We start from the raw sequence: 23,503 nt of genomic DNA, 5'->3' as shown, positions 1-23,503 counted from the left end.
TCAAAGACTCTTTTCACTCAAACAAATAAAGGAGGGGAGGTCCTGCTGGAAATAAATATCTACATCTTCAAGGTCAATCTCTTTCCAAGTTGGGGACCGGGTACTCATAAAAAATAAAAGGGTGGGTGATTCTTGCAATTAAGAGGTTTATTGTGATCAGTCACGCCACTTGATAACCAATTATTATAGTGGACAAGCCTTACCCTCATTTCATCACTTGCTAGAAATGTTTTTAAATGCTAAGCATGCCTCAGAACCAAAATAAATGTGGCCTATCCCTGCATGAGTCAGAGAGTCTTGTGCCTCATATTTTCTCCACAATTCAGATTGGGCCTCAGTAGAATAACGTAGCATTTTGGGAAAAAGATACAAGCCAAGACAGTGGTCCAGAGGCCAAAATGGAGAAAATCACAGCCACCACGGACTTCCCTTTGGTGCTCAGATAGGAGGCTGGTGGTGACTGGATGGGGAGGAACATGCATTTTCCATTGTTGGTCCTGAACAAGCTTGCATACCAATACAGTCTTGAAAACCTGATTATGTTTCCCTTTCCTCCCCCTTCTTCCCAAGGAATCAAAGCAGAGTCACTTTGAGTTTCTTTCTAATTTTTCCTTCAGTGTCCAGGATTAACAGATGTTTTTGTAACTGAACTGTCCACAGAAATTAGCAAAACAGAAAACCTCTCAAATCCTTCAAATTTCTAAATGGTCACAAAAGTGTGGACAATACTTTTGCAGGATCCAATTGTTTTCCTTCTGTAGAGATCCGATGCTCCATATAGTTTAGTTACGGTAAATCAAACACAGATTATTCCTATTTAGTAAAAGGTGTTTGTGGTGTCTTTCCGAGACATTCCTGATGTTGGTCTCGTGAAGGACAGGCCTTCAAATAGGAGCAGCATCATGTTCCTGTGGATTCCAATTCATCATAGATGGTGTCAAATGTAGTTAAGAATTCATATCCCTCTTTCATCCTGATCAAACTGTCACCACTTCTTAAGTCCAACTCGGTGAAAAGGGGATTTCTAGAGGGCCCAGGGAATCTGAAATAAGACGCAATGGGTAGTGGTCTGTAATGGTCACAAGGTTCAGATGTCTGTAATTATGAACCAATCTAACCCAGTCATCCTTTTAGAAATAGAAATGCTGGTGCAGAAACAGGAGTTTTGAGGATGAAATCCTTTTTTCAAGCTGTCATCCAGAAATTCCATCAAGGTGCCTAACTCACAAGTAGACATGGGATACTGTCTCTTAATTTTTTTTTATAATATTTTATTGAAATTTTAAAGATACATATTTAAAAGTTAGAAATAGAAAAGAAAATTTGAAATACAAAATATAAAGAACAGGAAAAGAAAAAGGGAAGTAAAGTAAAAGAAGAAAAGGTATGAAAAATAGATAATTTCCAATCTATCTCTGGTCTTAGAAATAAGGCTATCATAAGTGCTAGTTTTTAATGCATTAAATAAGAATAATTCTTTGTCTAAATATATCCCATTGCATTTATAAACTAATCTTCAAATCCCCATGCAAGCTTCACCCCCACCTGCATTTTGCAAATAGTCCATCAATGGTTTCCATTCTTTAAGGTAGTAATTGTTTGAGTTTTCTTTTAATAAGCAAGTCAGTTTGTCATTTTCTCCCATGTCCATTGGTTTTAACAACCATTCTTGTATTGTTGGTAGTGTCTGGGTTTTCCAAAATTGTGCATAAAGAAGTCTTGCTGCGGTAATCATATATTGAGTAATTCTAATAAGATGTTTTCCTATTTGAAAGTCCATTATCCCCAACAGGAATAATTCTGGTTTAAGTGGAATCTGTATTTGTAGTATGCTCTGCATCAACATTTGTATTTGAATCCAAAATTTCTTTGCAATTTTGCATGTCCACCATATATGGTAGAATGACCCCTCTTGTTGCTTACATTTCCAACAAACGTTGGAAATTGTCCCATACATCTTTGATAGTCTTTGGGGTGTCATATACCATTGATACATCGTTTTATAGAAATTTTCTTTCAAAGTATAACATAGAGTAAATTTTAATCCTTTAGACCACATATTTTCCTATTGCTGCATATGTATATTATGACCAATCTTTTTTTGCCCATTTAATCATGCATTCTTTAACTTGTTCTTCAACCATTTCTTCTCTCAACAGTAATTTGTATGTTTTTGCTATTAAATGTTCATCTGTTTCACATAATTGTATTTCAAATTCCGATTTATTCTGTCAAATCCAAATTCCTTTTTATCAATTTTAAATTTTTCTTTATATTGCATATAGGAAAGCCATTGAAAGGTATATCCTTCTAAAACCAATTGTTCTTTTGATTTAATTTTGTATTATCCTTGTTCTTTTTCTAATAAATCTTGGTATCTCATCCATTTATCTTTATCTCTTGTTTCAGTTCTATAGCAAACTTCTTGTGTAGAGGTCCACATCAGCATCTTAGGGCATAAAAGGGGTCTACATTTATTTCAAACTTTTAATAGAGATCTTCTAATATAGTGATTTTTAAAGTCCACGTTAACTTTAACTTTATCATACCACAAATATCTATGCCATCCAAATCTCAAATCGTGGCCTTCCAAATTTAATAATTTTTCATTTCTCAAGGTTATCCATTCTTTAAGCCATACTAAACAGCAAGCTACATAGTACAGTTTCAAATCCGGAAGGCCCAAACCACCTCTTTCTTTCACGTCTTGTAAAACTTTATATTTTATTCTTGGTTTTTTCCCTTGCCATACAAACTTAGAGATGTCACGTTGCCATTGTTTAAAAGGTGCTTCTGAAGTCAATATTGGAATTGTCTGAAAAAGATAAAGAATTAATGGCAAAATAGTCATTTTAATCACTGATATTCTTCCTAGTAATGACAATTGTAACTTTTCCCATCGATCTAAGTCTTTTTTAATATCTGTCCAAAGTGGAACATAATTATTCTGAAATAGACCAGCATTCTTTGATGTCCCAGGTATTTTATTTTTTTCTCTATTGTAAATCCAGTTAATTCATTCAATTTCTTTTGTTGGTAATGATTCATATTCTTAGTTAAAACCGTTCTTTTCTGTATGTTTACTTTGAACCCTGCTAGCAACCCAAAGTCTCTCAATTTTTGCATTAGCGGTTCAATCCCATCCAGTGGGTTTTCTAAGGTAATGACTAGGTTGTCAGCGAAAGCTTATATTCTTCTTTTTTAACTCTTATACCCAAAATATTATCAGCTTGTCTAATATCTCTAAGTAATACTTCTAAAACCAATATAAATAATAATGGAGACAAGGGACATCCTTGTCTCATACCTTTTTGAATTTCACATGGTTTAGTAAAATCTCCATTAACAACTATTTTAGCAGTTTGTGGTATATATATTGATTTAATCCATTTAACAAAATTTTCCCCAAATTTCATAAAATCCAAAACTTTAAACATAAAAGACCAATTTAAATTATCAAAGGCTTTTTCAGCGTCCAAAAATATCAAAGCTGTTTGTTTTTCATAGTGGTGTTCCAGATATTCTAGTATATCCAGAACATTTAGAATGTTATCTCTGATTTGTCTTTGGTAAAAATCCTGCTTGATCCTGATGGATAAATTTTACAAGAATATTCTTCATTCTTTCCGCTAGGACTGTTATAAATATCTTATAATCGTTGTTCAATAAAGATATTGGTCTATAATTCTTTGTGAAAGTCAAATCCTGTTGGTCTTTTGGAATCAAAGTAATATGGACTTCTTTCCAAGTTTCTGGCATTACACCTGTTTCCAGAATCGAATTCATAGTCATTTGTAAAGGAAGATGAAGCTCCTCCTCAAAATATTTATAGTAGGCTGCTGATAAACCATCTGGGCCAGGTGCTTTTCCACAATTAATTTGCTTAAAAGCAGTTAACATTTCCTCTAAGGTTATGGGATCATTAAGTAATATTCTTTGTCAATCAGTAAGAATAGGTAATTTTTGTTTAGACAGATATTTATCAATATCATCTAGATGAACATCTTGTTTTTTATATAATAATGAATAATAACAATAAAAGGCCTCTTGAATGCCTGCATTGTCCATTAAAGTTTTCCCGTCATGTATTTTAGAAATTAGTCTTTTCTGTCTTCTGTCTCTTAATTCAAATTTGGGCTCCTGGCTTTGAGTTGATGTTTCAGTCATGTGCCTGAGGGGGAGGCAATGCTGGGAGGGAAATTGTTTATTGTGCCCAGTGCAATCTGGATTACCGTGTTTTTCCGACAATAAGACACCCCCATGTACAAGACCCCCACTTTTCCAACCCAAAATTAAAAAATCAATATTTTAAAGATAGTGCAGAACACATTTTTATTTAGTAATTAGTTAACATTTACCTGATACATTCGGTGGGAGGAGGTCCAAACCGTCTCTCTGCAGCTCTGTTTCCACGCTCTTTTGCATAACTGATTACATTCAAGCACGAGTGAAACTGCAGATAGCTTGTCTGTGCAAACAGCCTTCCTCTAATTGGTTTGTTCAGCATCAGCTGACATCGGTTACATCAGGCCCGTGATTGGAGGAAGTCTGTTTGGGAGACAAGCTATTTCACTCGTGATTGGAGGCTAGCAATAGGAAGAAGCCTTTCTGCAGAAACCAAGTTTGGCAGTTTTGCAACCGCGATTCTCGGCTGACTTCCCTGAATAAGACGCCCTTCAGTTTTTAGGGTAAGGATTTTAGAAAAAAGTATCGTCTTATAGTCAGAAAAAATACGGTATGTGCTGGTAGTCAATTGATTCCCAGCACGATGGCAACATGAAAGAAAGCAGTCACATGGAGTGGCCAGGATTCTGTATGATCTTTTACTGTCAGGTGGATCTATAAACCCCTACACAGCATAGTGCCTAGCTGTTTGAGGGATCCCATGTCTGCCTGTCCTATGCCCTCTGACAGAGTTGGCTTGCTTTGACTCCCACTCATTAGTACTGTAATGTCATCCAGAAAGCAGGTCTTCTCTGTCATTAAATCTGTGCTCTGGAGCAGCATCTCACTGGAGTTTCACATGGTCCCCACCTTGCCTTCTTTCAAGCCTTCTATAAGAACCTGGCTCTTCCTCCAGGCCTTGGATTAGGAGGGCTGGGTGGGCCCTTTTAAGCTGGAGGGGTGTGTGGTTTTTCTGTTCCCTCGGACAGTTTTTATTTTATGTACATTCCCTCATTTCCCCTCTTGTCTTCCCTGTGGAGGCCCACGGCTCTGAGCCTCTTGATCATAAAAGCACTTTTTCTCCCTGACCATCAATGCATGAATGAGCAACCTCATCTTCAGCCACAGCAGGAGCATCACAGCAACAAAGGACTTCCTTTTGGTCTTCAGGAATGTGGCTGCCAGGAGATCCAAACACCGGAAAACAGCTGCGTGCTGAAGGTGAGGAACTTGGCTTTGTTAAAGCTAGTAGGCAATTTTGGCAACAGCAGCGCTGGAATCGCTTGTTAATGAGTGGTGGAACGTGGATGGGATGAGGCGTGTGCCCATCACTGTGGATCATCTGTGTTTTGCAAGTTTCATTACTGCCTTCTCTCCAGTGACGTCTGATGCAGGCAGCCGCGCAGGCTGAGTTTCCGCTGCCCTGTCCCAGTTCCATCCCACTTGCCTTGGGAGGAGTAAGATTCCTTTCTTTTTAGCTAGAAGGGATCAAGGGGGCTGTGTTGAAGGGCAGGAAGAGGCCTGACAGGATGATGCAAAGTGGGGAACGGGATCTGGCCCTGTCACACTTCGAACACAAGGAAAAGAGGTCCTAGAAGCTAATTAATGCATTGATTAATGAATTAATTATTCTCAGAGGGTCCCCTCATCTGTTTACAGATGTGGGCTCTATAAGAACCAGCACCACCATCAGCACAGAGCAACCATCCCCAACTTACTCCAGATGCATTGAAAATTCAGGGGGGTGGAGCCCCAATTCTGGTTGGGAAAAACCCTTATGTGGAACTTGCATCTAGTTATAGTTGGCAGAGAGGAGAATTTATACAGAGCCATTGGAAATACATCAAATGTAGCCAAATCTGAATTGATGGAAATATAGTTCCAAAATGAAACGGGGTTCCCCATCCTTTGTCCTTGCCCTGTGCCTCTTACTCTGCCCTTCCTGTCCTAGCCACTTCTTCACTTAGATCTAAGTAGTACCTTAGTGAAACTACTTGACTGACCAGCAAAGTTCCCTTCTGGGCAATGAATTCTTAGCAACAATTGTTCCAAGATGGCGGCCGCCAGCAGACACTGGTTACTGCCACTGCAGTAGGAGAGAATTTTATGGTTTTGACCCCTTTCCCCCCAAAAAAGGATTTACCATCTTCAGGGATGGATTGGGGACAAGGAGACCATGAGGGGTTTTCATCCCCTTTGATTTCGGTGCAACCCCTGGACACAGCAGCAGAACGGTAGCAGAGCATGGTGGTATGCACCAATGAGCAGCAGCCTGGAGGCCTTGACGAGCTGGGACGGCATGGCGAACCTGGGCCAGTCTTTGGAGCAACACTGGTTGAGATGATGGGAATGACGGGCAGTACTCTGGATGGCAGCATGGGGACCCCCGACATCAACCTTGGTAGTAGGACGGACTTTGGAGGTGCGGCAAGCCCCAATACAGGCGGGCGCATTTAAGAGGGCGTGGTTGAGCGACAGACTGATGCCCAGGAGAGTCCACGCCACCAAACAAGCCCAGTGACTGCAGTTTTGCCTCGGCAAGCCCCAATATAGTGGCAAGCCCCAGTACAACTGGGGGCAAACTTCTCAGGGTGCGGTGTGGGGCGAGTGGCGAGCGGTGGATTTTTAGGATCCCTCCAAGGTGAATGGGGACTCCCCCACGAGTGAGAGATGAAGGGGGGAGCCCAGATGTGAATATTGTGAGTTAGTACACTTGCCCCCTGAGTGAGAGACGGGATGAGGGGCAGTAATTGTGATGCCCCCTGCTGTCCAGTGAGAGAAGCCGGAGAGGGCATAGTGAGAGTGTGGGTGAGGTGTGGGTGACAGTTGGGCCTACCAGCACCGAGAGCAATAGCTGATGTGCTGGGGGCCCCCCATCCCCTTGTGGTTGTTTGTGTGTCTGATGGGATGGGAGAATGGAGGGATCCCTATCCCCAACCAGGAGCTTCAGAAGTCTAGGATTGGGGGCAAATGGACTGGGAAACCCTGGGGAATATAGGGCAGGGCTTCCTATTGAGGTGGTGACAGGCAGGGGATGTTACGACAGAAACCGGAGGGTATGTCATCTTAGAGGAAGGTGCCCCAGGTGTTTATTGCCTGTGGTGCGCTCCGACCCTCCACCTTTGATCCCAGGCCCTGGACGGCAGACCTGCGGAGGCCCTGGTCTCCGGCTGCTGCTGCTGTTGCTGCTGCTTAACACCAGGTCAGTTAATAACAAAGCCCCCCTCATATGTGATTTGATCACGGAGGAGGGGGCAGACCTGGCGTGTATTACTGAAACCTGGCTGGGGCCGGAAGGAGGAGTAGTTTTGTCGGAAATGTGCCCAGCTGGGTTTCGGGTGTGGCACCAGCCGAGATGCCAGGGGAGGGGAGGTGGTGTGGCTGTGATCATCCAAGAATCTCTTGTGGCCTTCAGGGGCCCGGCTCCACAAGTAACCGGTTGTGAGACCGTTTTTCAAGTTGGGGGCCCGTGATCAGTTGGGAGTATTGTTGCTGTAGCAGCCTCCCTGCTGCATAGCGACTTCCCTGCCTGAGCTGCTGGAGACCGCCTCGGGGTTGGCAGTGGAGTCCCCCAGGCTTATGGTTCTGGGGGACTTCAATCTGCCATCCCTGGGGCGGACCTCAGAGACAGCCCGGGAGTTCATGGCCACCATGACGGCCATGGGCCTGACTCAGATTATTCGGGACCTGACTCAAGACAGTGGACTCACACCGGATTTAGTCTTCTTGTCGAAGCAGTGGCAATGTGATCTGAGGAGAGAGTTACATCTTCCGCCATTGCCGTGATCAGATCACGCCCTGGTGGCCTTGAGGTTCTCGCATGTCACCCCCCTCCACAGGGAGGCAGGACCTATTCGATCGGTCCACCCCTGGCAACTGATGGACCCATTAGGGTTTCAGAAGGAGCTGGGGGTTATCCCCAAGGTCTTGCTGCACGGTCCAGTGGAGGTTCTAGCTGCTGCCTGGAAAAGGGCGGCAGCTGGGGCCTTGGACAGGATCACGCCTGTGCGGCCTCTCTTACCCATTCGAGCCCATCGCTCCCCATGGTTTACGGAGGAGCTGAGGGTTCTGAAGAGGGTTAAGAGATGCCTGGAGCGCTGCTGGAAGAAGACAAGGACCGAACCTGACCAAACACAAGCTAGAACCGCAGTTAAGGCCTACCTTGTGGCGGTAAGAGCGGCGAAACGTCAGTATTTCTCCACTCTTATTGCATCTGCAGAACACCGCCCAGCAGCCCTGTTTAGAATCATCCAATCCCTGTTGGGGAGAGGGGGTTCAGAAAACCATCCACAGGGCTGTGCTGAGGAATTTTCTGAGTATCTGCAGGATAAAGTCGCTCACATCCGTTCTAAGTTGGACACCAAGTGTGAGGCATGGTCTGGTGAGATGCCCAGGGAACATCTTTGCTGAGTTAACTGGGACCAGTTTGATCCTGCTGGTCCTGAGGAAGTGGACAGGATCCTCCGGACTGTAAATGCCACCACATGCCCTTCAGATCCATGTCCCTCCTGGCTGGTGAAGGCAGCCAGGGAGGGGACATGTGGTTGGGTCCTGGCGATGGTTAATACATCCTTGAGAGAAGGGGTGTTCCCGGCGACCTTTAAAGAGGTGCTGGTGCACCCCCTCCTCAAGAAACCCTCGTTGGACCCTACTGTTCTGGATAATTTTCGTCCAGTCTCCCACCTCCCCTCTATGGGGAAGGTGGCTGAGAAGGTGGTGGCATTGCAACTCCAGAGGATTCTGGATGATACGGATTATCTGGACCCCTTTCAGTCAGGTTTCAGGCCCGGATATGGAACAGAAACAGCATTGGTCACACTTATGGATGATCTCTGGCTGGAGCAGGATGGAGGTGGTGTATCCATCCTGGCCCTCCTTGACCTCTCAGCGGCTTTTGATACCATCGACCATGATATCCTTCTGGACCGACTCAAGGAGTTGGGGGTGGGTGGCGTAGTTTTGCATTGGTTCGCCTCCTTCCTCCAGGTCCAGTCCCAGTCCCTCCTTTATGGGGTGCTGCAGGGTTTGGTACTCTCTCCTCTCCTTTTTAACATCTACATGAAACCTCTGGGTGAGATCATCCATCTCCACGGGGTGAGATATCAATATGCCGATGATACTCAGTTATACATCTCCATCCTGGGGGAAGTAAGTGATGCTGTGGCTGCCCTTTCCAGGTGCCTGGAGGCTGTGGGGGTCTGGATGGGGAACAACGGGCTTCAGCTGAACGCTGGCAAGACGGAGTGGCTGTGGGTTAATGGCCCCTCTGTCCCTAGGAATTTGCCATCTTTGGTTCTGGATGGGGTGGCGCTGCCCCAGACAGACCTGGTCCGTAACTTGGGGGTCCTCCTGTTCTCACGACTCCTGCTCAAAGAGCAGGTGGCAGTCGTGCCCAGGAGGGCCTTTGCGCAACTTCATGTTGTCCACCAGTTACGCTCTTTCCTGGACCAAGAGGTCCTTCAAACAGTCACTCATGCCCTAATCATCTCCCATATAGACTATTGTAATGCGTTCTACATGGGGCTACCCTTGAAGAGTATCCAGAAGCTTCAACTGGTCCAAAATGTGGCTGTGCGGGCAATTTTAGGTGCTTCAAGATCAGCACATATAACACCGTTGCTCCGTGAGCTGCATTGGGTGCCAGTTTGCTTCTGAGTCCAATTCAAGGTGTTGGTTATCACCTTTAAAGCCCTACATGGCATGGGTCCAGGGTACCTGAAGGACCATCTCACCCCCGCCACATCAACCCATCCCACCCAGTCATGCAGAGAGGGCATGCAGAGAGAATTTCATCTAACGGGGTCCAGGAGGTGAGCCTTCTCTGCAGTAGCCCCTGCCCTTTGGAACATTCTTCCCCCAGAAGTGAGGTTGGCTCCCTCCCTTTTAGACTTCAGAAAAAAACTGAAGACCTGGTTTTGTCATCATGCATGGGGTGGCAATGGGAATAGTCAGTTTTGGGGTTGGCTGGTTCCCTAGTCTAACCTTTGACTGATATTATCTGGTCACAGGCTGAAATAATATCACCATCTCTTGGATTTTATAATTGTATTTTATATTTGTATTATTTATGTTTTTACTGATTTTAAATTGTTTTGTTGTGAACCTCCCAGAGTCCCTCCTTGTGGGGGAGTTGGGCAGTGATATAAATTTGATATATAAATTAAATAAATAAATAAACAAGGTACCTTCTCTATAGAGCTTTTTGGGGTGGCCCAGAAAACAAGAGTATAATTCTAACTGTAGTGAAATAAATGTGACCATATATTCATCAAACAAATCAGCCCAGAGTTCTCACTCGAGGCACTAATTATTCTACTTCGGACACATTATGCGAAGACCTCACTCCCTGGAGAAGGCTGTGATGCTGGAAGGGTGAAAGGAGAGAGAAGGAGGGGAGGACCAGTGGCAAGGTAGATGGACACTGTTGTGATGGTGCACCATTGAAAGGCCTGAAAGACCACGATGGGGACTGATCCTCCTGGAGAAAATCTATCTACACTGTCACTAAGAGTTGACATTGACCTGATGGCACATAAGCAATCAGTCAATCAATCAATCAAGATATTCATTGTCTCACACACCATTGCCCAGAAGTGATGTTCTATTTTCTCTGTGCTGGCTGGGTAAGCAACCACCCCCTTTCTCCCCAAAAGGAGTGAGTTGGAAACAAGGTCTCCTGTCCCGGGCCAAATACAAACACACGAGAGAGCATGGTTGCAGGTTTTACTGATAAAACTTTGGAACAAGGGCCTGAGCGGCAGGGAGAGCAGGAGCACAAATGCACACCCAAGCTCTGCTCTTTTCATACAAGCGTTTGCACCTTTGAATAAAATTTAAAGCCTTCTAGCAGACCTTTCTAATAGGTCACATAGTTAGAGTCAGCAAAAACAGAAAAACCTCATTGTCACTCTTAGTTAATATGTGCTTTTTTGTTTGGACATGCTTGGAGTGGAAACTTCTGTATGAATCCGTACAGTTGTGACTACATGTCTTTTTTTAAAGTTGTTACAGTATAAATAACAGGCACACCTTCAGGTGGGTGCTGTATCTGGAACTCTATGTTTAGAGGACAGAGTAGCCCTACAGCTGTAGATCCTGGGTCCGTTTTTTGGTTACAGCAAATCCCCAAAATTTGGATTGTATCCAAAATTCTGCCAGCTTCATAGCTAAGAGAAAGTAAGCAATATAAGTTGGTTGATTCCTTGTTACATTTCCTATTTAATTTTTCTCATTAGGTGACTTCTGCTGTTCAGATCTGGCCTCAGTACTATAATGTAGCATTTGGGAAGAAAGATACAACTCAGGAGACCAGCCGCAGAGGCCAAGATGGAGAAGATCTCCACAGCCACCATGGACTTCCCTTTGGTACTCAGGTAGGTGGGCAGGAAGGTGATCCAAACACTGCAAAAGACCAGCATGCTAAAAGTAATGAACTTGGCTTCGTTAAAGCTGTCAGGCAATTTCCGAGCCAAAAAGGCCACCGTGAAACTGACGAGGGCCAGGAAACCCAGGTAGGTGAGGACAGCATAAAACATGGAAGCTGAGCCTTCCTTACATTCCAGGATGGCCTCTCCTACTAAGGAGTGGAAGTCCAAGTTGGGAAACGGGGGAGAGGTTAGCAGCCAGGTGGCACAAAGAACTGCTTGGACCAGGGGACAGGCTAAGACAATGGAGTTGGTCAGGGGTTTTCCTAAAAACTTCCTTGTGCTGTTCCCTGGCTTGGTGGCCATGAAGGCCAGAACCACCATGACAGTTTTTGCCAAAACACATGAAATGGCAACGGAGAAGATGATGGCAAAAGCAGTTTGCCGGAGGAGACAGCTGAGGCTCCTGGGCTGACCAATGAAGAGGAAGGAGCAGAGGAAGCAGAGCAGGAGGGAGACCAGGAGGACGTAGGTGAGATCTCGGTTGTTGGCCTTGACGATCGGTGTGTTGCGATGTTTAATGAAGGCTGCCAATACGAGGATTGTGATCAAAGAGAAGAAAAGAGCTAGACAAACTAAAATGAACCCGAGGGTATCTTGATACGAGAGAAAGTTCACGGCCTTGGAAATGCACAGGACTTGGTTCTTGCTTGGGTGTCGGTCTTCTGGGCAGTGGATGCACTGAGTCGCATCTGGAAAGAGCAGGCACCAGCTTACCTCAGACGGTCCAAGGGTTATCTTTGAGGGGAGTTCTTTTCCCAGGGAAAGACGTGGAATGCCTCATACTCCCCATCTCCTTCCTTCTTCTATGCATGACACAGAAGCAACTGGTGGAATCAAACTACTAACCTCTGAAGGGGGATTGGAGACATCTTTAGAAAACAAAGGTTATCAGTCTTGATGACTGAGTGTCCCTTGGCAGTTGTGAACCACATGCCTCTGCCTAGCAGTTACAGGAGAGGAGAGCAGTGGTGAGGGAGGGGTTTGTTTCTCCCACTTGTGGTCAATGCAGAGGCATCCGGTTGGGCACCCTGAAAGACCATGCTGGAGTAAGATGGCCTTGGCCAGATCCAAGAGGGCTATTCTGCATGCAAAACCCTTTCAAAAATGGGTTTGAGTAAGTTGATCAGTTCTGATCAATGTCATCGTGAGTACTTTCCAAAGCCTACTGTGCAAACTCCTGAAACTATCATAAGCTGTTTCTAACTTTCCCATCTCTTCCCCTTAGTTTTTGGATGGTCGTGTTGCCTTTTTCTTAGCAGATAAACCTGGCAAGGGGAAATGCAGAAGAGCCATGCAACTTTCTGGTTGGTAGGGCTAAGATCCTTGGCCCTCAGGGGTGATATGTGATGGCTGGTTCATTTGGAAGACCAGGATCTCAGCCTGGGGAGAATCATCCTAATTTTCCTTTGTTGTTATAGCTGTAAAATTGTCACAAATGCAGAGCTACATTAGGAAGATGTGCTAAGGCTAGTCTTTTCCACTGCCCTGAAAGGCTGGAAAAGCCACCCCCATAATTCTGAAAAGCTGCTGCTAATGACTTAAAGAAGGCTGCCTTCCACGGGCCACTCTTTGAAGTCCTGAGTGATCTTCGTCACCTGTATTTGCTCAACACATTTGCTACATTCTGCTCTCATACACTCCTCCACATGCAGCCGTGCCAGATCTCCTCATTCCCCTTTGAGGATCTTCTTGGGCAACTTGCCTGTTTGATTCGAAATTGTCCCTTCAGGGCAAGGAATACATCCGTAGCAACAAACAGGCTTCTCCTCCGCAACTTTCCTGGCCTGTCCTGGAAGGCAGGGCTTCACACACCGGGAGAAAGGCTTCGTCTGAAACAAGAGTGGTTAGCTTTGAGAGGGAGAGATGAGCAGCTTGGCTATAGGGTCTGTATAACAGGAACCCACATTGCTCCTTTCTCTACGTTCTGATGAGAGTTTTCACCACAACAGCCTGTTCCCTCCTCCCAGTTTTCCTTAACCCCAGAAGCAGCATCCAGTCCCTACCTGGTTAGCCCACACAATGGCAGCAGGGTTGATGCTGAAACCTGCAGCCGAAGGAGCCTCCGGATCAACCCATCCGACTTTCCGTCGAGCGGTCGTGTTATTTGCAAAGACGGCCCAGTTTAGAATATCAAATCCTGCATATTTCATCCCAGTTTCTGAAAAGGAGACTTCATCCCCAGCTGTGTTGTTAAAGCGGATGTTTCTCAAGAAGGTGTGGATCTGAAATTGTAAAACAAGCAAGCAAACAAAAAGTCCATGAAAGTTAAGAGAGTCGATACTGCAGTTAATAAAACTCCTGTGCCAGATCACTTTTCTGCAAAATGTTATTGGTTAAGCTGTTAACCCATGTAATGAATGAGATACATCAATATTGCATGTTGCTGAAATCTTTTGCCAAAAGTGGCATTCCTATCCTTCATTGGTACAGAAGGTCCTGTCTGTCAGGTTCGGTCAGCACGGGGCTTCGGGGAAGCTCGTAGCCAGCGAACTCCACCGGCGGCAGCTAGCGGGGAAAAGAGGAACTGAAAGCGCCGCTAATTAACGAGCCACCTGCGGCCAGCTAAACAGGAAAACCGCAGCGGAAGCTTTTAACTATGAACTGATAACGGCGCGAGCAAGCAAGGAACGGGGCCGCAGGGCAGCGAAACAAGATCGCAACGCAGCACAGAACCCGCGGGTCTGCACGTAGCAGGGAGGGACCAACCCAGCCGGAGGGGGACTGGCAATCAAGGACAATGGACTCTGACCGACCCTGCCATCATGAACGATCAGGGGGGACATTGGGGGGCCGAATAGCCCACAGCCGCAACGCGATCACGAGGCGGGAAAAAGCGCGGGAAGGGGGGAATATAACAAGTGATGCAACTGTACCAAGCCAGTCCTGGCTTTGCTTGTGACTACTACGTTACGCATGAGTAAACCTTCTTTGTGAACCACACGTGTCACGAGAGTTTCTCTGTCGAACGGGGCAAATCTCACATAAAGCCAGGACTCACATTGAGTGCTACCCGGTACACACCGAGGAGCGCTCACCTTTCTTTCCCTGCAGCCAAGACCGGAGAGGAATTGATTAACGGCACCAGGAGATGGCAAGCGATGGGGAAACCGCGTGCCAGCTGGGCTACCAGGAGCCCAGATCCGAAGGCGTGATGGCGGGACCAGTCCGGGGCGAATGGCGCACGGACACAGCCAAGAGGGCGCCAGAGGACAGGTGGTCGTTCGGCGGGGGCAGGAGCCCCAACGGGTCGCCAGCATGGGGGGTGGCGACGAGTAGTGACTCGGAACCCGAGGCCCGAGAGCTTGAGGAACGATTCACCCAACTGGAGGCCAAGATCGAGCAGCGGATGGATGCTGTCCAAGTGATGTTGCAGACCATCTTCCGGCGGGGCAAGGCCCCAGGGGCAGAGTCGCAGGCGAAGAAGGAATCGGGCGATAACGGCAGCAGTGAGGATATGACCTCAAGAAACTGCACGGAGCCTAGACCAGAGGTTGCGCAGATGACTCCAGTCCCTAGCGTGAGGAAGAGGGGACCCACAACCACGGCCAGTTCGCGGGGCGCCAAGCGGGCGCTCAGCAGCGGGACGGAGCCAGAGGGCTTGACGGGACGTGCGGTTCCCGGGAGCAGCGGCGCAGGGTCCGGGAGCCAGGAGCCGGAGGAGAGGCTGGACGGGCTGGAGGGCGACCTCCAGCAGCAGACGACAGCTGTACCGGGCATGCGGGAGGCATGGAGTGGCGGACCCAGGGCCCCGGCTGGGGCAGCCGCAGAGGGCGGCGTGGAGACCAGGCTAGCAGAAGTGGTCAGCCTGACGGGGAGCGCGAAGGGGGGTCGGCGGCCAGCAGAAGCGCCCCGATTCAGGAGCTCAAGGAGCGAGCTCTCAGGGCGCCCCAAGCCACTAACCTATCTCCCTGTGCAGGACAGGCTCCACTCAGAGATCCAGGGGGGAGCACCCACTAGGGACGACCTGGAGGCTCTAGTGAAGTGGAGCTGGCTGGTGGAGACGGCGGGGGATGCCGGAGACCCGGGGAAGCGAGAGGCACGAGCCCCGATACCAGCCACAGTGGACCAAAGTGAGGCGGCACCGGAGGCGAGACGCAGGAGCCGACGGCAGAGGATCGAGGTTGGAAACGCCCGGCAGACTGCAGGGACCTGCTACCGGTGTGGAGGCAAGGGGCATCGGATGGTGCAGTGCCCCTCGAGGCAGGGGGTCTTGGCGAGCTGCACAAAGGACGGGGGCCGGCGATTCCCGGCTATAAGGGACCCCGACCGATCCTGGGAGGAGACAGCAGCTAGTGGAGCGGTGTGCAGCGGAGCCGGCTGGCTCACGAGGAAGCCCGGCTCTGCGAGGAGGGGAGAGCGAGCCAGCGGGAGGCGATGGCCGGCGATGCTGAGGCGCACCCCAGAGCAGCCAACGGAGTGGCAGCATGAGGAAGGGCGGGACAGAAGAAGCTACTCGCCCATGAGGATCAGGGTCCACCTCAAGGGGGTGAGATCAGAAGCAGAGGCGAAAGTCGATGCCTTGCTGGATTCGGGATGCACCCACTGCCTGATCCACCCGGTACTGGCATCCGCGCTGGGGCTCAGCGTGAGGAGACTCAGGAAGCCCCTCGCACTCAGCCAGTTGGATGGATCGACGGCAGGGGGGGAACCAGCGCAGTATCGCACTGAGCCGGTCGGTTTGACAGTGGGGACAAGCCGGGAGGAGCTAGGCTTAGTAGTTGCCCCGGGGGCCGGCCATGCACTAGTGCTGGGGCTGGCATGGCTTACGCGCCAGAACCCGCACATCGATTGGGTGGCCAAGACGGTGCGGTTCGGCGGCACCACCGAGCAGACGGGGTCGAGCTGCGGAGGTGGCACGAGAACAGGGGGCCCCACAGAACCCGGCGAGGTGGCGGCTGGGCGACGGCGAGCCGAGGGCCAGCGAGCTGCGGCAGCGGCGGCAATAGAGCCCGGGAAACCAACTGCACACGCGGCGAGGGCGGCGCCGAGGGAGACCAGCAGAGGAGCCGAGGCGGCAAGCGCACGAGAGAGCGTGGCAGCAGAGACGGTGCGATTCGACGGCACCACCGGGGAAGCCAGGTTGAGCCGCGGAGGCGGCGCGGGAGCTGAGGACCCCGCGGAGCTAGGCGAGGTGGCGACTGCGCGACGGAGAGCCGAGGGCCGGCAAGCCGCAGCAGCGACAGCAGCGGGGTCCGGGCGATCAACCGCACGTGAGGCGAATACGAGGACGGCGCCGAGGGCGACCAACAACCGAGAGGGGTCAGAGACCGCCGAGGTGGCGGTGGCATCGACGACGAAGGGCCCCGCAGCAACGCAGGGGTCGGCTACAGCAGAGACGGTGGCAGCGGGACCCGAGGGCCCCGTGGCAAAGCAGGCGGCGATCACACTGGCATCAAGAGCGGGGGCAGGAGCGGCACCGGGAGCCGACTGGTCCGCGCCAAGCGTGAGTGAAGCAACCGGCGATAGACCGGGACCTGGCCGCGGCCAGGGGAACCTGGAAGGTTGTAGGACACTGAGGGAGCCGCCGCTCGAATCCAGGGACCCAACAAGGACGACCCAGCTGGAGGCGAAAGGCGGAGCCCAACCGCCAAGGGAGAAGCAGGGGAAGGGAGCCGAGCCGGAGCTGAGGCGGCGCTGTGCAGAGGCGAGCGAGGGAGACCCCTGGTTAGTAAACAACAAGGACTCCCTGACGAAACAAGGGACCGGCTGGGAGCACAAGGGGAGGCTCTACGTTCCAGAAGCTTGCCGGGTGGATGTGCTCCGGAGAGGGCACACCGAGGACGCTACGGGACACTGTGGGTTTGTTAGGACTTTCCACCTCCTGCGTGAACAGTTCTGGTGGCCGTCTCTCCGGAGGGATACGAGGGAGTACGTGGCCAGCTGCTCGACGTGCACAGCGGCGAAGGAAGGGAAGGAGGGGAAGGAGAACCTTCGGGGACCCATCCTATAAGTGACTTAGCCAAGGAAAGGCACACCGTTATGGCAGATGGGGGGGCAACACCCTAGTAGCCCAATTAAGAGGGGGACTTGTCTTCAGGGGGGCGGTATGTCAGGTCCGGTCAGCACGGGGCTTCGGGGAAGCTCGTAGCCAGCGAACTCCACCGGCGGCAGCTAGCGAGGAAAAGAGGAACTGAAAGCGCCGCTAATTAACGAGCCACCTGCGGCCAGCTAAACAGGAAAACCGCAGCGGAAGCTTTTAACTATGAACTGATAACGGCGCGAGCAAGCAAGGAACGGGGCCGCAGGGCAGCGAAACAAGATCGCAACGCAGCACAGAACCCGCGGGTCTGCACGTAGCAGGGAGGGACCAACCCAGCCGGAGGGGGACTGGCAATCAAGGACAATGGACTCTGACCGACCCTGCCATCATGAACGATCAGGGGGGACATTGGGGGGCCTAATAGCCCACAGCCGCAACGCGATCACGAGGCGGGAAAAAGCGCGGGAAGGGGGGAATATAACAAGTGATGCAACTGTACCAAGCCAGTCCTGGCTTTGCTTGTGACTACTACGTTACGCATGAGTAAACCTTCTTTGTGAACCACACGTGTCACGAGAGTTTCTCTGTCGAACGGGGCAAATCTCACACTGTCTCCTTGCTAAAAGTGGACTTTTAGGAAATTATAGCCAGGAGATGAAGTGAGAGAATAGCAGTTCTGATTCCCTGAGATCAGTCCAAGTTTGTTCCCAGAAGGGAAAGGAAAGACTACCAAGGGCTGTGGATGGTATCAATACTAACCACTCTAGAAGCAACAAAGCACCTCTGAGAAGGCTTTTGACAGTTGGAATGGCCATATTGCAGCAGGAGAGCCTCACAGTGGTCAGTGCAGGTCCTTCTTGTTTTCTTCCCCCCCTCAGAACTGAAGGCCGTGGGGGTAGCTGGACCCTCCTGTGCTCCAACCATAACAGAGGGTCCAGCTACTTTGGCACCTGGGGAGGTTGCATTTGTGTCTGGGGCAGCAGGAGAACAGCAGGCAGCCGATGAGAGATGGGGAAGCACCACAAGAAAGGCAACTCAGCCCAGAGTTTAGGGGGTGAGGGGTGGGGCAGGAAAAGCAGGTTGGAAATCAGACCCAGAAGCAGCCAAAAGCAGAGTGGCAGGACCCAGCAGCTGTGCCAGGTTCTCCAGAAATGCCAGTGCCACAGAGATGATGAATGGTGAGCCTTATTTCTTAGAAAAGGTTTTGATCTACAGAAGCTTCACAGCTCTTACAGATTTTAAGATTTGGTGGTACAGAAACCAGGACAGAACAATGACTAGAAAATGGAACAAAGCACTTAATTGATTTCAACATTTACAGGCTAGAGTTATACAATGTACAAACATACAGAAACATGCAGGACACACGTAAACCTAAAAAGAATCCAGACGGTTATAGTGGAACAATCTAGATATTGATTAGGACCCAATTTATAAATTGCTGAAAAAAATATTGGGAACCTGAGCAAGGTAAAGATTGCATGATTAAGTGGATGTATAATGTGGGTTGAGCTATTGAAATACAGCAGTGGGAATTGCAGTGAAAAAATCAAGTCTGCAGCAACCAGCATCATTATTGAAAAACTGTATATGACTTTTTTCGTTTTCCAGGTATGATTAATAAAATGGAAATGGAATAAAGAAGTGGGAATGTTTCATAATTTCTGGTGGCAATATGAAGAAGCTCCACAATTGAGCCATTTAAAAATGCAACCAATTCTAGTTTTGCCTTAAATACTTACCATCCCACAAAATCTAAAATACCAATAATAGTTAGTGAATGAACATGATTGATGCTCCCAGTGGCAAGAAGTGAATCTGCCAAATATTGGAAACATCCCAGTTCGCCTGACCCAGAAGACAGGCAGCCAAAAATTAAGGGAGTGGCTTCTATGTCTAAAGCAACAACGTAGACCAGTAGAGTTGGGGAGCCACTGATTACGATGGATGATTTTTCTCCCAGATTCACATGATGGCTTTAATTCATGTTCTCTTTCTATATCCTGTTACTCACTCTCATTTACTTGGTGCTTTCCCCTATGAAACTTTGGTTGACAAGCAGAGAAAATTCTGTAAATTTCAAGATTGGTAGGAGATTGAAAACTCCTACCAAAACAAGGGGAAAAACTAGTAGTTATGGAAAAGGCAAGGCCATGGAGATCCCAGGCAAAAGTTCATGAATCCTAGAATGGTGCAAAGCCAATGTAACCCAAGAGGAAGAAGGATTCTTTGGCCAGAAAGGAAGGTCTGAAGATGAGAGTTACCTGCCAGGGCTCCACACAGAGCAGGCGTGGCTCCTTTCTGTCCCTCTTCAATGCCCGTTGAGATTCCCAGGTATACGCAGCATGTAATGCGTGGGCAACGGAATAGGCCGCGTTGTAGATGCTGTAGCTGAAACCGGTCATCTTTTCATCAAAGACGGAGGCCGGTAGGGCATCCAGGTTCTCCTCCCCTGTGCAAATCCTTCTGCCCTCAGGGGAGGTCAGACCTGCCTTCAAAACCTCACAGTCAAACACGACTTCCCACCAGCCGGGGAGAAAGACGTCTCCACGGGGTTCATGTGGATTCAGAGCCCAGAGAAAATTCTTGAATCCTGGCACCAGGTTGGTGTGGACTGTGAAAGATAAAGCACCATCGAGGGACTTTAGTTTCCACCACTCGTAGGGATAGCCAGTAGCTGAAAATTCCCACTGTGTGGTCAGGATCCAAACCTTCCCGGACGAAGTGTGGTTCTCTTCTTCATAAAAGGAGAGGGCTACTATAAGGCTCTGCAGCGTATTTGAATCTCCTGAGAGAATCACGACCTGAGCATCACTGTTCCAAACTGTCCAAACCACATCTATTTGATCCTCTTGCAATCCACTGAACATTGAGATTCGGGACAAGATCTTTTTCACAAAATGTATGCAGATGTCATTCTGGGCAAGGGTGGCTTTCAAAATCTGGACGAAATTTTCACCACTGTCTGATTTCTCAACAATAATCCCAATCCAGTTCCATTGGAAATATAGAAGAAGTTGGACAATTGCTGCATTCTGTAGATGATAATGAGGATCAATCTGGTAGAAGGTGGGGAACTGGGTCTTATCGCTCAAAACAGGGTCAGAGGAGCGGTAACCTAGCTGAAGGGAGGGTAGAGATGAAGGGAAGGGAATGAATGAAACGAGGCAAAAGGAAGCTGTGTTTTCTGTGACTCACCTCAGACCATCCAGACTAGCACGATATCCTGTTCTAGAGCCCCCAAACCTGGCACCTTCATGACGTGTTCCCTACCAATCACAGAATTGGCTCTGGGAGTTGTTGGCAGTAATCGCATCGGGCAGAACTCACAGCATTACATCTGCATTTATCATGTAAAGTGTCCAAGTACCTGAGAAATCTTGAAATTGCCAAGCATGGTTGCCATCTGGTACGAGATCCTGGAGTTGAGCCCCCCAAGGACAGAGAGCAGATTCGCCTGTGCCTCACACTGATAGTTAGGGAACATTTTTCCCCGGCTGGAGAGCAGAGACAGGCTGACATCTTGGGCCATGCTTGCATACTGGTTCTCTTCGTAGATGCGGAAGCCCAGTGTGATGTTGGGTAGGAGCCGTGGATCTTTGTTGATCTCCTGGATGGCAAATGCCAAGGCCAGGATGTGTTGGTAGTTCTTGGGAACAGGTCTTCCTTGCAAGTGTTAGAGGACAAAAATTAGAAGGAGCAGGAGGGAGATATTTATTTGGTTAAAAAAGTACTACCAAAATTCTAGGAGTTAATTATAAAACAGATAAATTCAAATGAGTTGATTTATTTTACTGCTGTCAGAAAACAGAATTCCTGTCAATCACTTGATCGTGTTACTATTGTCAACTGTGTATAACAAAGCCTCCTCTCCCTTTCTCAGCAGTACATTTCTGTGAGCTGATGCGCAAGTGACAATTTACAGCATAAACTCAGTTCTGGTCAGTACTGATCTTTCAAAGATGAATCTTTCAATCCAGTTAAGAAAAGGTGGCTATTATCTTGATAAAGTTAAATGCTTTATTATGTCTAGCCTGGAAATCTTTACCTGCTGATAAGTTCTGCCCCATATTCTTAAGCAACTTTTCCCAATCTGGCATCCTTCACCTATTATGCCATCGGAATCATTTTGAGTTAGGTGGCTTTCTAAATCCCATAAATAGATTACATTGAATTAAATTAAATTGAATGCCTGACCAGCTTAACTTTTTCTGACTAGCAATGATTAAGCTGATACATCTGGATGGCCCCAGTTACAGAGCATGCTTTTCGTGTCTCAGAATGTGGATCTGTTTCTCCTTACAGCAGTGAGGGAGATCAACTGAGCTGGCCTAGGGATTCTCAGAGAGGTTCACTCCCACTGACATGCAAGTACCCAGGCTTGGTAGGATTTGGGTGGGAAGCCAGAGTTGGTGGGACAAAAGAAAGACCTTCTCTGCATGGAATTTAATGAAATCGTGGAGCATGGTGTTACAAGCCATAGGAATATTGAGATGGGGAGGTGAGTTTAGTCCAGCTGTAAGACAGAGGCCTTTAGCATTATTTCTCCCTGAGTTTAGCTCAAATTAACCTCTCCAGAATGTGTACCCTGCCTTCAGGAAGACGGAGAAAAGGCTGACTCCCTATTCTGTGTGACAACTGTTCTTCATCAGTGAGGGGTCAGAGGGCTTGAGAAGGGGATAAAGGGGATTCATCAAGGAGAGTCAAGGAGCTCCTAATCATGAAGGCTGCACATCAACAGAGGCTGGCTGGCGTTTAGGTCTGGCCCATCTTCAAGACTGCCCTTTCCACATCGCCCTGAGAAAAAAGACAATCAAGGAAACACTTACATAGAAAGGGCATCCCAATCGAGGGGAGGCTCACGTAAAGGCTCCTGTAGGACTATAGTAATGGAGAGAGGTAGGTTTCCACCAACAATGAAATCTCCAGGCCTGTAATAGTCTTCTTGTACCTGGAAAGGTCTCCTCCACAAGCAGTTTGGCCTCAGGTCCATCTGGACGGTTGCAGACAAGGTCCAAAGCAACACTAACACACAAATCATTGACACAGAAAGAGACCTTCTTCCTAGAGCAAGCCAACGGAGGGTGTTGCAGGGAAGGTGATGCTCTGGTGACTTCAGAGGGTTCAACTGGGGTTTTAAGTCTTCAGGATCAGCATTCATCTAAGCTCCAACTCTAAAGGAACCCAGCTGTGTTATTCACCCGTGCTAGGTAAACATGTTTTGACTGGACCCAAACCTCTTTACGCTTAGGGAGGGTTAACCTCTGGAAATCCACCGAGGAAAAGTAAGGATTACTAGTCTTTGATTAATAATCTCAGGAGAGAGAAACGTCCACATTATCCCCATAACTCTGGAGTCCGTGGCATTTTGGCAAGGGAAAAACGTATTTGTGAAGCCACACTTGTGTGTCTCTATCTGTGCATAGGGCAACTGTGATTGGAGAGTCATGCAGCTTTAGAGTCCGAAGAGAACTTGGGGGTCACCTAGTCCAGTCCCCTTAATGTAGGATATACAGGGGCACACTCTTTTAGATCTCTGAAGAGATCTCTATGGGATCGACTCTTTTTGCTGCCACCACCAAACCCTTTCCAGATTTAGAAACTCTGAGCCTTCCTGGAACTGCTCCCCATGGCCTCTGTCCTAGTGGTGTTTCCCAGACTGGCCAATGGAGATGTGTTTCAACTATGGGCTACCCAGATGGTTTCAATAGTCACATCCTTTCGTTTCTTCTTCTTTTATTTATGACTTAGTTGCACTCTGCCCAGCCTCCCTGTTATTTGAGTGGGTCATCACTGTTTTCAATAAGTAGGTGTTTCAAAACCTATCACTCTGACTCTTGGAGGATCTCCTAAGGCTAGGATCAAGAGCTCTCGGATACACCATTCTGCCCTTTGCCCTTCCTCAGTCTGCACCCTCTGTGATTTGAACCAG

General features: G+C 48.3%; 2 protein-coding genes across 2 annotated transcripts; one reads left to right on the top strand and one right to left on the bottom strand.

Moving 5' to 3' along the window:
• Window positions 1-10,815: 10,815 nt before the first annotated feature.
• On the bottom strand, window positions 10,816-21,075 carry LOC148214847 (vomeronasal type-2 receptor 26-like). The gene is made up of 5 exons (XM_088147382.1): window positions 20,942-21,075; window positions 19,836-20,693; window positions 13,595-13,813; window positions 13,294-13,420; window positions 10,816-12,280 (listed from the first exon to the last, which is right to left on the bottom strand). Exons 1-5 carry the CDS (start codon window positions 21,056-21,058, stop codon window positions 11,379-11,381), a joined length of 2,223 nt encoding a protein of 740 aa, XP_088003508.1. The 5' UTR covers window positions 21,059-21,075; the 3' UTR covers window positions 10,816-11,378.
• LOC148214848 (uncharacterized) lies at window positions 14,417-17,561 on the top strand. The gene is made up of 2 exons (XM_088147349.1): window positions 14,417-15,390; window positions 15,508-17,561. Exons 1-2 carry the CDS (start codon window positions 14,680-14,682, stop codon window positions 17,539-17,541), a joined length of 2,745 nt encoding a protein of 914 aa, XP_088003475.1. The 5' UTR covers window positions 14,417-14,679; the 3' UTR covers window positions 17,542-17,561.
• Window positions 21,076-23,503: the final 2,428 nt, after the last annotated feature.

The sequence above is a fragment of the Python bivittatus genome, unplaced genomic scaffold (assembly GCF_059951505.1).
Source record: "Python bivittatus isolate LINGU-HERP-01145 unplaced genomic scaffold, Pbiv_v1 ctg000500_np1212, whole genome shotgun sequence".
Classification (NCBI taxonomy): Eukaryota; Metazoa; Chordata; class Lepidosauria; order Squamata; family Pythonidae; genus Python; species Python bivittatus.
The sequence above is the reverse complement of the archived record's forward strand: the minus strand, read 5'-3'. Positions and strand labels throughout refer to the sequence as shown.